Source organism: Herpailurus yagouaroundi, unplaced genomic scaffold, assembly GCF_014898765.1.
Source record: "Herpailurus yagouaroundi ecotype Mexico unplaced genomic scaffold, PumYag 216, whole genome shotgun sequence".
NCBI lineage: Eukaryota > Metazoa > Chordata > Mammalia > Carnivora > Felidae > Herpailurus > Herpailurus yagouaroundi.
This window is the reverse complement of record NW_024412447.1, coordinates 5,971,753-5,984,877: the sequence shown is the minus strand read 5'-3', so window position 1 is coordinate 5,984,877 and position 13,125 is coordinate 5,971,753. Positions and strand designations below refer to the sequence as shown.

At 49.0% G+C, this 13,125-nt stretch overlaps 1 protein-coding gene across 16 annotated transcripts in view; it reads right to left on the bottom strand.

Annotated features, from left to right (window-relative positions):
- TRRAP (transformation/transcription domain associated protein) overlaps nt 1–13,125 on the bottom strand; it is a 113,779-nt gene that overhangs the window by 43,939 nt on the left and 56,715 nt on the right. For all 16 annotated transcript variants that reach the window (XM_040455881.1, XM_040455877.1, XM_040455888.1 and 13 more), the window contains 11 exons: nt 12,926–13,124; nt 12,340–12,468; nt 9,853–10,119; nt 8,395–8,601; nt 7,967–8,125; nt 7,736–7,870; nt 6,252–6,362; nt 5,174–5,320; nt 3,124–3,337; nt 2,446–2,571; nt 165–311 (listed from right to left, as the gene is read on the bottom strand). In XM_040455881.1, the coding sequence (XP_040311815.1) occupies nt 165–311; nt 2,446–2,571; nt 3,124–3,337; nt 5,174–5,320; nt 6,252–6,362; nt 7,736–7,870; nt 7,967–8,125; nt 8,395–8,601; nt 9,853–10,119; nt 12,340–12,468; nt 12,926–13,124 (1,841 nt within the window). The remainder of the gene's footprint in view (nt 1–164; nt 312–2,445; nt 2,572–3,123; nt 3,338–5,173; nt 5,321–6,251; nt 6,363–7,735; nt 7,871–7,966; nt 8,126–8,394; nt 8,602–9,852; nt 10,120–12,339; nt 12,469–12,925; nt 13,125) is intronic.

The following is a 13,125-nucleotide window of genomic DNA, read 5'->3' as shown; positions in this document are numbered from 1 at the left end:
GGTTTTATATCAAATGCTCACAACTTCTTTTTTGAAAGCAAACGGAGAGCGGACTGCACAAAAAAAACAGGAATTCACATTGGTTTCAGAATCCAATCACACAGCAGCACCCTTTTGGTGTTCCATGAAGTCTGAGAAAAAAACGTGGGGGCCCTGGTTGTCACCTGAGGTAGCTTCTGTGCTGCCCGACGCTGCCTGTGGGTTCAGGTGCTCTCGGACCATCTTCTGCAGGGAGCGCATGAAGACCGAGATGAGCCGGTCGATGTAGCTCGGGTTGTTGCTGCAGGCGGACTTGAGGATCATAAGGGTCCCTAAGAGGTAGAAATCGGTGTGTTCGGTTTTAAGAAAAGTTTTTTTAAAACTCAGTAATCAACAAAAATGGGGTATTTAAAACATTTTAAAGTGTACTGAATAAAAATGTGTTGTTTCTGACCAAGTATGGATAAACCCCAAGTGTCAACATTAGAAGCTTTTGTCCACACACACTACACTCTGGAGCACCGCATTTTCACTCCCAATTCTGAATTCACGATCCACACCAAGCACGGGAGCCGATTTTTATGCTTTGGTAGATACAACGTACGTACCTTCAGTTCTGGATTTTATCCTTGGTATAGCAAACCACCCTAAGTGACATTTATTGTCCCATGATAAGTTTGGGCAAAAAAAAAAAAAAGAGGGGTGCCTGGGTGGCACCCCCGGGTTAAGCATCTGACTTTGGCTCAGGTCATGATCTTGCGGTTTGTGAGTTTGAGCCCCGTGTTGGGCTCTGTGCCAACAGCTCAGAGCCTGGAGCCTGCTTCAGATCCTATGTCTCCCTCCTTCTCTGCCCCTCCACTGCTTGCATTCTCGCACTCTCAAAAATAAAAAAAAATTGACGTTAAAAAAATTTGAAAAAAAAAAAGAAAATAGAACAAGAAAAAAAAAAGAAAATCCTTAAAAACAAATCTAGACTATTTGGACATGATAAATATTTTAGAATTCAATTTGTACCCCATTCTGAAAAACTGAGTAAGATCAGTAAAAATCCAGTAAAAGTCAACAAAACTAACATCAGAGCATGAACACTGAGTATGTGCAAAAAACGTAATCTTTCCTGACATTTTTTAGGAACATCCTGACCCTGACCTACACATGAAATTTTAAATTTGTATTCACGGTTCCCATTATAGACCAGTATAAGGGTATTCATTTGCCATTGATGGGTGCAATCATCACAGATTTGGACAATTTTAGGCTTGCTTTGTTAAAAGGCTGAGTCTCAGGAGACAGGTGATACTTGGTGATGATGAGTCAGTAACTGAGCCCTGGGTCTAGGGCAGGGAGACTGGTGTGACAAGACTCCAGGCACTAGCCCCAGTGCTGCCCCCGGCCTGCTGTCACCCCCACAAAGGAGGGAGGCAGGGTCAACGGTGGTCAGCTCTTCAGAGTCCTCCAGAGAATTAAGAAGACATTCAAACTCTGGAAGCCAGGCTGCGAAGCAGGAACTACATGACCCGCCTTAACAAAAGTCAGAAAAGGATTCCTCAACCATCTAAATCCACCCGGTTCCAGAAAAGAGCTGGCAAGCTTGAATACTAAGGGATACAATTTTAGATAAATTTATCTGGTTCCCAAATTTCAGGTAGCAAGGGTCTGGAGAGCAAGAAACTCATTCAGATGTAACGTATTCAGTTTGCAGATTCAGATGCAAGTGTGTGCATGATAAAAGCTACCTATGTGTTTACACACAAGTACACAGAAAAAAAGACACACATCAAGACGTTAGTTAATAGTGAATATTTACTAAGCAAAGAGACTTTTAGTTTTCCTTCTTTTGTATTTTCAAAATTTCATACAATGACTAAGTTAAAAAAGCATTTTTAAACTGCTAACCCTAAGTCTGTGACTTTCGCAAAAAGCAGAGTAAAGTAGCTATGCATTTGACTTCTGAGTATCTGGAGGCCCAAGTCGTCCGGCTGCCCCGATTACCTGAAAAACCAACTCTTGTCTCACCTGGGGCAGCCAGAGCCTCACCACGTAGACAGGGACCAGTTCTCGTCTTGGGAGTGGCTTCAACACGGGTGACCGTATCGTGAAAGGCAGCAATTACACATCTGTGCACACTGCTTTAGCAGCGGCTCCGTGTGTGATGTGAAGCCGGGGCAGCAGGACCCGCACCACACGGGGCAGCTCCCCCACAGCCCAATCCTGCACCTGAGGCTGGGGCGGGAGGAACCGAGGGAACACAGACATTGGTTGGGTGGAGGCCATTTCCCTCAAAGACCACAGGGGACTGGGGCCTCACGTGTACCAGGCCACACACGACACCCTCAGCGCATGTCAGCTCAAAGCTCCAGCTGACATCCTGACCCTTTCCGAGAAGGAAAGCTCGTCCAGAGAGCACAGAGACCGACGCCAAAAGGAACCGCTGCTACAGAAAATCTAAATCGGACCCAAACTCACCGAAAAGCTGGGAGGGATTCGCATTGGTGGCCTTCTCATAGTTGGTGAGTCCTTCATAGATTACCTTTCCGACGGCCGCATAGAGGCACTCCAGCTCTTCGTACTTGGAGGCCACACTGGAAGTGCCTGAAACAGAAGCGAGAACCTGGGCCCTACGGTTTAGGTTCTCAGGCCCATCAGGGCACCAGGACATTGACCTTCCTCACACTAGGTCTGGAGCCTTAGTTATCTTGGGATGTGGGACAAATGGCATGGGCGCTTCTCTCACACTGCAGGACTTGTGGCGCTCATCTCTGAGAGGATTCCGACTTTACAGAGCTAAGGGACGACGTTTTATCCCCCAAGCTTTCCCGGAGTGCACCCAAGATCCACTCACTTACAGTATGCCAAAGTTTGACCTCGACCGTTTGACATTGGACAAAACACTGTAACCCAATTTCCTTTACTGCCTAAGGAAAGTCACGTTCGGCTGATGAGTAACAGCATTTCCAAAGCAAAACAAAAAATATAATGCAACGACTGCCGCCATTAAGTTCTTAGGTCAAGAAAAAATTTTTTTCAAAGAAAGATGGAAAGCCCGAAGTAAACGCTCACTATAGTAACTGGAGGAGGAGCACTCTCGAGTGACAAGCTCCGTGCCCTCCCATCCACTGAGGCACCAGAGCAAAGGTCACCTACTTGGCTCTGTTGGGAAAATGCTCATTAGGCGGGAGAGAAGGCTATGGACCGCTCGGAGAACCTTGGTGTTCGCGCATGTCATGCACGCAGCGATCCCACGCTGCAGAGGTTTGAAGCTGCTGAGGATGGCTGGAGACTGCAAGACAGTGAGCAAGAAACCCAGAACTTCCAATCCCGTGCAAATATTTCCATAGTTGACTTGATTAGGCTGCTCCTGCGGTGGAGAACACAGGCCACACACAGATGACGTCAACACTCCGGTGCCATCCACTACACAAGGACCACATTTTATTAATACAGGAGAACTTCACATTTCTTTTAACAAATTTGCTTTAAGTATTTAGTCAAACCCCCTTTTAAATGCTTATGAAAGACATTAATACTCAATATTAAAAATCTGGAAGTCATTAAAATCGGGTCTAAAAAATAAAATTCAAATATCCTTCCAAAGGGAAGTATCTTTGAAACTGTGGATCTTGAAATCAATCTAAAAGATGATGTCATAAAAAAAATCAGTATTAGAAAACAGAGTATTGCTTCTTGAAACTTTTGTCTCTGTGGTTTACACACACAGATGCCTTGTCTATGTACTGTGTGGACACACTGGGTTGTGAGATAAAATCTTCTCACACTTACTATGGGAAAAGAGTGGAAAGTCACCATGAGCTGGGCACGCTGCATGACGGAAATGTTAGCCTGTGACGTGGCAGAGGTCGTTCACTAATGGCTGAGCTTAACTCAATGCAACTGCATTGGATAGGGAAGTAGTTTGACCTTTCAAAAAGAAAAAGAGGATGGGGCGCCTGGGTGGCCCAGTCGGTTGGGTGTCTGACTCCTGATTTGGGATCAGGTCATGATCTCTCGGCTCCTGGGATCGAGCCCCACATCAGACTCTGTATTGACAGTATAGAGCCTGCTTGGGATTCTCTCTCTCTGCCTGTGTCTCTCAAAATAAACACATAAACTTAAAAAAAAAAAAAAAAAAAACAAAGAAAAAGAGAAAAGAAATATACAGAAAATCCTGAAGTTATATGTCAAGCTAGAATCAAAGCATATACTGCAGACAGGCAGCCTATGATCCCACTGTTTTTGTGGTACAGGTAATCTGTGCAACCTTTTAAAAAAAACCCTTTGCAACGCAAAATAACAAATGCTTAAAATCGGTCTGCAGCTGCCCAGAAATTACAGGATCATGGTTTTTTACAGAAAGAGACCAAAGACCCACCAAATAATCAGCAGCATTAGAGGCTAATTTTTTTAACCCTTACCCCCCCTTTAGTTTATTTATTTTGAGAGAGAGAGCGAGTGAGCGCGTGCCCAAGTGGGGAAGGGACAAAGAGAGAATCCCAAGCAGGCTCTGTGCTGTCAGCACAGAGACTGACATGGGGCTCAAACCCGTGGACCGTAAGATCATGATCTGAGCCAAAGTCAGACTTTTTTTTTTTTTTTAATTTTTTAAAATCTTTATTAGTTTTGAGAAAGAGACAGCGTGTGAGCAGGGGAGGAGCAGACAGAGAGGGAGACACAGAATCCAAAGCAGGCTCCAGGCTCTGAGCTGTCAGCACAGAGCCCGACGCGGGGCTCGAACTCATGAACCATGAGATCATGACCTGAGCCAAAGTCGGATGCTCAACCAACTGAGCCACCCAGGTGCCCCCAAAGTCAGACATTTAATTGACTGAGCCACCCAGGCATCCCAGGGCTAATTTTATTACCTTATTTTGTGGTGCTCGATAACAAATTATATGTCTGTTTTAAAGTTTTAAGTTTATTTTAGAGATTGTTTCATAAACCAACTAAAATTGTTTATACCAAGCCAGTCGAGAGGTCACTTTAAGAACAGACGCTTCAAGATGCAAGAGAACTATCATGTTTTCAAAGCTCTTTGCTGCCTGGGGCTGGGGACATGAGCTCAAGTTTTAAGATCTTTTTCAGGGAGTAAAACTCCCTCCCCCTCCTTAGCAGCCACGACTGGCCAAGAGAAAGGAGGGTTTGGGGTTTGGTGGCCCAGCCCCAAGATCGGGTGGCAGTGACAGACACATCCACTTACCACACTCATCAGGAGCTTGTCAAACCACTGCAGTTTGAGCTCAGACTTGGACCACATGTCTGGGCGCAAGGCAGTCTTCAGTAGAGTCACACACCGCCGAGACAGCACCTCCCCAGGAGACCCCGCAGTGTTGGTATTGTCGTTAACCTGGAAATCCACTTAAATTCAAGGCCACGTCTCACTGTGACACTGACTCTCGCCCTGGCACCTGGCTTCCACTTCATTGCCACCTCCTTTCCCACCTGACTCAATTCAGCCTTTCCCACTTCAGGGACTCTTGCCGACAGCCACCCCCCCCCCCCCCCGCCCACTCTCTTGCTGTGGAGTCTGTGGGGATTTGCACTCATTTGTGGGAGTGACGGATTAGCGTCAGGCAGCTCCCCAAGAGCGCACCCAAGCTCCTCCCACGGACCTCACAGGCTGGGCCTGGCACACTGCAGCACCGAGAAGGTACTAGCTGAATTATTCAGCAGATTCTTTTCAGTACTTTGAAGCCCTCAACGGTTTTGCAAGATCTACTATTCTGTTTAGTAATCATACAAACTTAAGACTCCCAAATTCTAAAAAAACTACCTAAGAAAATTTCATTTACAATGTTTTTTTTCAAACTGTTTCAGAAATAGATTCCCAAGAAATACATGAAAATACATATTGACGTAAATGATAAAGAAATACAAGTTTTAAAAGCACTTAAATTACTAAACGTCCACAATTTATGGAGGTCGGATCATCCCAGCACCTTTACGAGATGTATTTGGAAGTTAAATAATCTGCCCAAGGTCACTGGCCGAGTGCCATGTTGTGTCAACACCAAGATGACCTTAATCATGAGATATACCAATATTTTACCATCGCAGAAAGAAAAAATGTTTTTAAAAATCCCATCACTTATAAAACAGGCAGGTTTCAGAAACGTTAGCCTGTTATGAAATCAGTGGAATGCGGTACAAGAGAGCTGGCCTCAGACCTTGGTTTGTCTACATTGTTCCTGACTACACTGTCAGAGATAACATTCTAGAATCTATTAAGCAGTCTCTGTTCTGAAGAATCTGTAACAGAAGCCTTTCAAAAGCCGCACCTGACAAGCCACGCGGATGAGGAAGTTCACCACTGTGTCTGTGTGCTGCTTATCAATGGGTTTGGCAAGAAGGGAGTCGGCTCCAGGCAGCGACTGGCTCCTTCCGAACACCTAGAAAAGGCAGGCAGAGCATTCTCAACAATGCTTCCGTCTGACAGGGCGCAGCCTTGTGCAGCCAGCCCGAGGTACACAGTCCTCCTGGGGACGGCGGCTCTGGGCAGCGGGGAGACCGGCGGCAGGCACGTCTCTGCAGACACAACCGACAAAGTCGCGAGGACACCAAGGCGGCTCTTCGTACGGAGCAGCAGCCAGGAGAAGAGCACAGACGAAGCTGCTCCAGGCACAGGAAAAGGAGCCAGTGGATGAGTCCCAAGTGAACAAAGACCCTGGGCCACTCCGGAAGTGGAGGAAAGGCCTGTGTGGCTGGAGCATCGTGAGCAAGAACGGGGGGGGGGGGGGGGGGCGCGGGGGAGGCACGAAGGCCATCAGCAGGGCTGAGTCACACAGGCCTTGAAGGCCTCAGCCCCAGAGAGGGCTTGGCCGGGGAAAGACAACCTGACCTACTGCTTCTTCAAGCTTTTTCTTTTTTTAAATGTTTCTTTTTGAGAGAGAGTACGAGTGGGGGAGGGGCAGAAAGGGCAACCGAGAATCCGAAGAGGGCTATGTGCTGACAGCAAAGAGTCCAATGCGGGGCTTAGAACTCACAAACGAGCCATGAGATCCTGACCTGAGCCGAAGTCGGAGGCTTAACCAACTGAGCCACCCAGGTGCCCCATCTTCAAGTTTCATTTTTAAACGATGTAACAGTACAGAGGCCCCAGGCTCCCTTTACTCAGCTTCCCTTAGATTCTGACAAGAGGCAGCAGGAGAGGAGAGAGGAGCTGGGAGGCACTGCAGTGAGCAGGGGAGGTGGCTGGGCGCACGCCAAGAAGGGTCCGCGGCCGGGTGAGCAGGACCTGACACGTAAATGGACAAAATCCGTGGCCCGAGGTGTCCGACCTGAGCACAAGTAGAGACCAGTAGAGGGGAGGGACGGTTCAACCTCAGGCACAGAGTGACAGAGCCATCACCTCAACAAGGGCTGAGAAGAGCGAGCAACCCCCTCCCTGGCTCTCTTGTGTTCTCCAAACAAAACAGAACACATTTGTTCATTATGAAAAAAATGAACACAAATGGGTGCACATTCTCGATCAATTTTCTTACCCCAGAGCGTTTCTCTCGATGCCTCCCTGCAAGGAATTAGCCATTCTCATTGGAACTCTAAGGTATTAAATACACATGTAAAAAACAAAAAAACAACAACAACCGTGTCTCGTGACATGAGAAACACGGTGAGTAAGTCCTAGGTCACTGGGGTTCTACCTGTGAGTGCAGCCTTTCCCGGCTGTGTCTTAGGCACGGTGCTGGGCACTCAGCCCACATTCGGAATTTGTGGAATGAATGAAAGAAGCGCAGAACCCATAACAGAAAGCACTCGATCTTACCGCGCTGATGGCTCCAGTGGCCGTCCTAAAGCGTTTCACTTCCTGGGCGGAATCCACCGACAGGCCTCTTTTAATGGAAGATGAAACAGAGTTGACTCCTTCGCCACTTGAATTTGAGTCCATGTCTGAATCCGGCTTAAAAAACACACAGGTGTGACTTTACAAACTGATTTCTAGGGAGAAGCAGAAGGAATTCAGTCTGGGACGACAGGACAAGTCTGGCAGCCGTACCTGCTGGTCCTTGATCCTCTGCAATTCCCACTTGATGACGACTTCAGACAGGTCCACGGCCAGCCGCCTCTGCTCGATGGTGACGCTGGGCGTGAAGCCCAACCTCTGCATGGCGCTGACCATGTGCTGCACCAAGTGATGCCGCACAGGGTAGTAGACCTAGGGGTACGGGGCCTGTGTCACACCGGGACCACTGCCTCGTGACTCCAACACACATGCCCAAGTGGGCACACACACACGCATACACCCCCACCCCCCAATGGACCAGAAATACCTTTATTAAAAGACGACTAACCACATTATTACCGCAAACAATTAGAGATAAGCAAGAGGTGAAAGCAAATGCCTGAACGTGCAGGACGCACCCCCTATGGTCCTATGGTGCTCTCAGCGTGTGGTCCCCACCCCCCGTGGTGCTCTCTACACACCTTGAAGTGCTGCACGATCAAATGCAGGATGTGAACGAGCTGCGGGACCGTGTGGCCTTCCTCCACAATGATCTTCCTCGTCCAGTGCGTCAGCATCTGGTGCCCGTCCTCCATCCTGGCCGGCACCGCCGGAGTCAAAATGGCCATCGCCTGTCTCACGATGGCTCGAGCCTCCATCGCATGAGCCTTGAGGAGACTGTGAAAGACCTAAAACAGGGAAGAGGTTCTTACGCACGGTGAGAACGAAGGCTTGGAGAAAGGAGATGAGAACAATCACTTTGAACCGAGACTGGGTGTTTTTGCAAAAACGGTTTTTGCAAAATTCCTTAGGGCTGTCTTCTCAGGAAACAACAAAGCTGCTTTCTCCTTCCTTAAGTTTTGAGATGAATACGTTGTTCCTCCTCCTACCGAGCTCCCACTTTGTGCCCGTGCTGGGCCAGGGTGGAGCACGCAGAGGAAGACCTGGCTCCTTACAGGGACTCTGTCTCGTGTAACTCATGGGAAGTTAGCTGATGTACAGGGATCATTTCTTTCACCACAGCGTGACACGAGTAAAAGGGACTGCCCTCGGCGGCAGTCTTAGAAAAGCGGGAGAGGTGACGTCCTGACCTTAAGTAAGGTCACGACACAAAGACCACCTGATGGGTACGGAAGATGGAGGGGGCAGGGCAGGTGCTGGAGATCAACAGGACTCGCCCATGCCCCGACCGGGAACTAGAGGACATCGCGGATGGTCCCTGCGTCTCTGGCTGGGAGAGCAGCACCCCAGAGACGTGCCTGTGGGAGGTGATGACGGAGGGGCCACTGGCTTTGTGGTCTGGGGCGTAACACCTCAGAGGTCACAAGACGAAGTGGTCAGAGGAAAACAATCAGGAGAGACCGCACAGAAGAGGACAAGGATGATCGCTTAGGCAACATTAATGGGACAAACTGAGCACTCAAGTGTACTACCGCATTTAATTCTTACAGAGACAACACTAAACTCGGTCACAAACTTGCGACTGCAAAAGAGAAACTCAAACCCAGGGCGGCCTGGCGTCAAGGCCTAGCCCCTCCGGGGACTCGGAGAAGGGTGCTCATCGTTGGCAGAGGATCAGTACGGGATGAGGGCTCTAGAGTGCCTAGTGTCTTTAGCTAAGGAACGGGCTGGGCCCTTGCAGAATAGTTTCAATGGACCAGCAGATCGGAAGCCAGGCTACAACGTGCAGAGGAGCAGGAGATGGGCAAAGGAGATGCTTTGCTGTTTCAGCAGCAAAGCCGCAGAGGGACGATGGAGCACAGCAGTAACTGCGGAGCGGGGGACACAGTGAGCGGTCATGGGAGGGTTCACGGTGTTTGTAACACGGCAGAAACCAGCTATTTTTAAACGGTGCCGGGAAGGACAACAGCAAAGGAGGCTACAACTGCGGGGGGGGGGGGGGCGCGGTGGAGGGGGGATGGGAGGGCGCCCCGCGGTACCTGAAGGACGATCTTCTTGTGTATGGCAAACTTGGCAATGATGTGCGCCAGAAGCAAGTGTCCGCTGTATTTGCAGGCCGGGTCCACGCAGGCCTTGGACAGCAGGCAGGGCCACGCGAAGGTCATGAGGCGGCGCAGCTTGCTGTTGCGGTTCTTGTTGTTGTCGTGGATGTGGTGCGGGGCGTGCTCCACCAGCAGCGTGGCGTACTGCAGGAGGTAGATCCTCAGCGAGTCCAGCATGTCCGCCTGCTTCTCCGGGTCCAGCACCTGCGGGCGAGACCAGCAGAACGGAGCTCGGGTCCAGTCCTGAGCCGTGTCACCAACCAAGGGCCACACGACAGGTTTACACCTTCAGACACACACGCACAAGCACGCTCCTAAACACACACGCGCGCGCGCGCACGGCATATACAACATCAAGCTTTACAACAAGAGAACCAACGAGGTCATGCCCATTTTCCTGTTATGTGTGCGGATCAGAGGCTCCCGGAACGAATTTCACTGACGAAGGGCGGGCTCACAAGTCTGAACACAGCGGGTGAAGGACCTTCAGGGGAAAAGGAGGGCCTCTTCTTTAAGACGAGATTTCTTTTTTCCTTTTTTTTTTTTCATTTTTTAAAAAAATTATTTATTTTTGAGAGAGAAGACAGAGCATGATCTGGGGTGGGCAGAGAGAGAGGGAGACACAGAATCCAAAGCAGGGTCCAGGCTCTGAGCTGTCAGCACAGAGCCCGATGTGGGGCTCGAAATCACGAACCATGAGATCATAACCTGAGCCAAAGTTGAACACTTAACCAACTGAGCCACCCAGGTGCCCCTGTTTTTTTTTTTTTTTTTTTTTTTTTTTTAATATTTCTTTATTTTGAGAGTGAGCAAGCACATGAGAGCCGGGCAGGGGCAGAGAGAGAGGGAGAGAGAGAATCCCAAGCAGGGACGCAGAGCTCGATCCCATGAACCATGAGATCACGACCTGAGCCTAAATCAAGAGTCAGACACTTAACTGGCTGAGCCACCCAGGTGCCCCAAGGACAGAGTTTCTTAATTTCCAAGTAGTTGAGATTTTTTGCCTAGTCAGCTGTTAAGTGTCTCTCTAGTCCTTATTTTGCAGTATTATAGTAAGCAAATGCTACCTGAAAAACAAATCTCTAAAGAAATTGTTACAGTTTTCTGTCATCAAGTATCAGACACATTTCTGTTTTATGAATATGAGAAAACATGTCCACCCCGAGGAATACCCCGCAGGTCTCTACTGAATCAAGTGCGCTGACTCTCCATTCCAGGCCTAACTACGTTTTCTCCCAGAAAGTTCTGAAAGGCTGAAGTCTTCCACCACAACTGTGTTTTTACTGGGGTTCCTCTGGCTCCCCGAGTCCCCTCTCCCCTGGACCTGCCGCTTCCCGGCAGCCTCTCCCGGGGCCCCCACCTGCCTGGTGCCACTAACCCTCACCTGACCTCGAAATCCCAACTCCTCACTTGTGCTGAGTCAGCAGCATCTGACTCAAAAGACAGTCTAGAGAAGGCAGCGCAAGAGAAGGGGCCGCATCTGAGGCACCATCTCCCCCAGTTGCCCGGAATGAGGCAAGTGTCAATACGGGGACCCCAAACAATTCCTTGGGCTCAGCTCTCATTCCTAGAGAGAGCGGAGGTGGGGTGAAAACTGCAGGAAGGACGCCCGTCTTCAGGAACCAGTACACTGCCAATGGGAACAGTCCCCTCCACTTGGGCCCCAGGACGGAACGGTGACGGAAGGAGCGAGAAAACTGGGTTCTCCTAAAGGGCGTTCAGACAATACCCTGCAGAGGAATGCCTGTTGGTCACTGCACTCCAACAAACCACGTGTATACAGAATGCTCTACCAGCCTGCAGGTGAACACAGCACCTGCAGGCAAAGTTCAAAGGCCAAGCCAGCACAGGACAGCCGAACCACCAAGAGGAACGCCGGGCAGCCATTTCTCAAACACATCACTCAGGAAAACCTCTCTAGCACAAACCGGAAACGCTACTGTAAACATACAGAGAGACCCAACACCTAAGGTAACCTCAGACATCCCTGCTGTCACACTGGTCTCGTTAACTTGACAATAAGGGACATGGTGGCAACTAGATCTGGTCTGTTTCCACTGGCTTTTAGTAGATTCTTTTGCAAAAGTGAAGACAAAAACCATGTGTCAAGACTCTAACCAGCGAGAGGGATTTTTACAAAACAACTCCAACATCTAACTGTTCACTGACATATGTTCCGTTTCTCACTGGAATCTATTTGTGTGGACAGTCAGTTCATTCTGAAGTGTCCTCAAAAAAATGCACTGCATTCTAATACGACCAACGCAATTCTATAAACCAATGCAACTGTGGAAGATTAGAACCTTAGGGAAATAAGCTTATTTCAGCGAACCCATCATACAAAACACGCATGCACACACACTCACACGTTCTCTCTCATCTACTACGTTGCTTTTCATGCCAAAGCACTGATAGTGACACCACCTTGGTTATAAACACACTGGTGATGCTCTCTGGGTTATCGCCTTCTGGGTTGGGAGGTCCTAGGAGCTGCTCCCCGTCTCCCTTCTCAAAGCTGTATAAGAAAGCAGGATTCAAGATATGCTGCAGAACCTACAAGAAAACGTAAACATGAAGGAGGAGGAAAACAATGCTGTGCTCCGTGCTCTTTATTTCTTCAACAAGGTGGGTAGGGCCCCCAGGGTTTGCTTGGACACTGAACCCGTGAAGCGAGATCTCAGTCAAGGGTGTGACCCATCACCTGACTTTGACTCAAGCAGTCAGCAAGAAAGGTGGGTCAAAACAGGAGGAAAAGCGACTTGAGTCTGTCTACTCTTCTCGTGTCAAACGAGGCATTTACTAAAAACAAGGACTCCAACAACCTACTTTGCAACACTGGCTCACTCTGGACCCGCCGTAAGTTTTTCAACGGCGGCATCTTCCTCGCCAACAGTCCAGACTCTAGTTAAGTGTCCGCGGAGACACAGCAGAACACAAACAGTGCCCCTGGTTCCCTAGAAAATTAGCCCCGACGCCCACGGCAAAACCACAGCCTAACCGTGAGACTCACCTTGGCTTTCAGTTCATCTCCAAAGTTGGGGTCGCTGAAGTCCACAAAACGGAAAAACAGGGCACGCTTTTGAGCGATGCTGTAGTTTTTGGGAATCTCTTCCTCCATGTACTCTTTCAGGAACGTCATGTTGCAGAGAAAACGACCGGTAAAGGCCCGGAGCAGCTGGAAGAGCAATTCTATGTCTCCATAATTCCTTC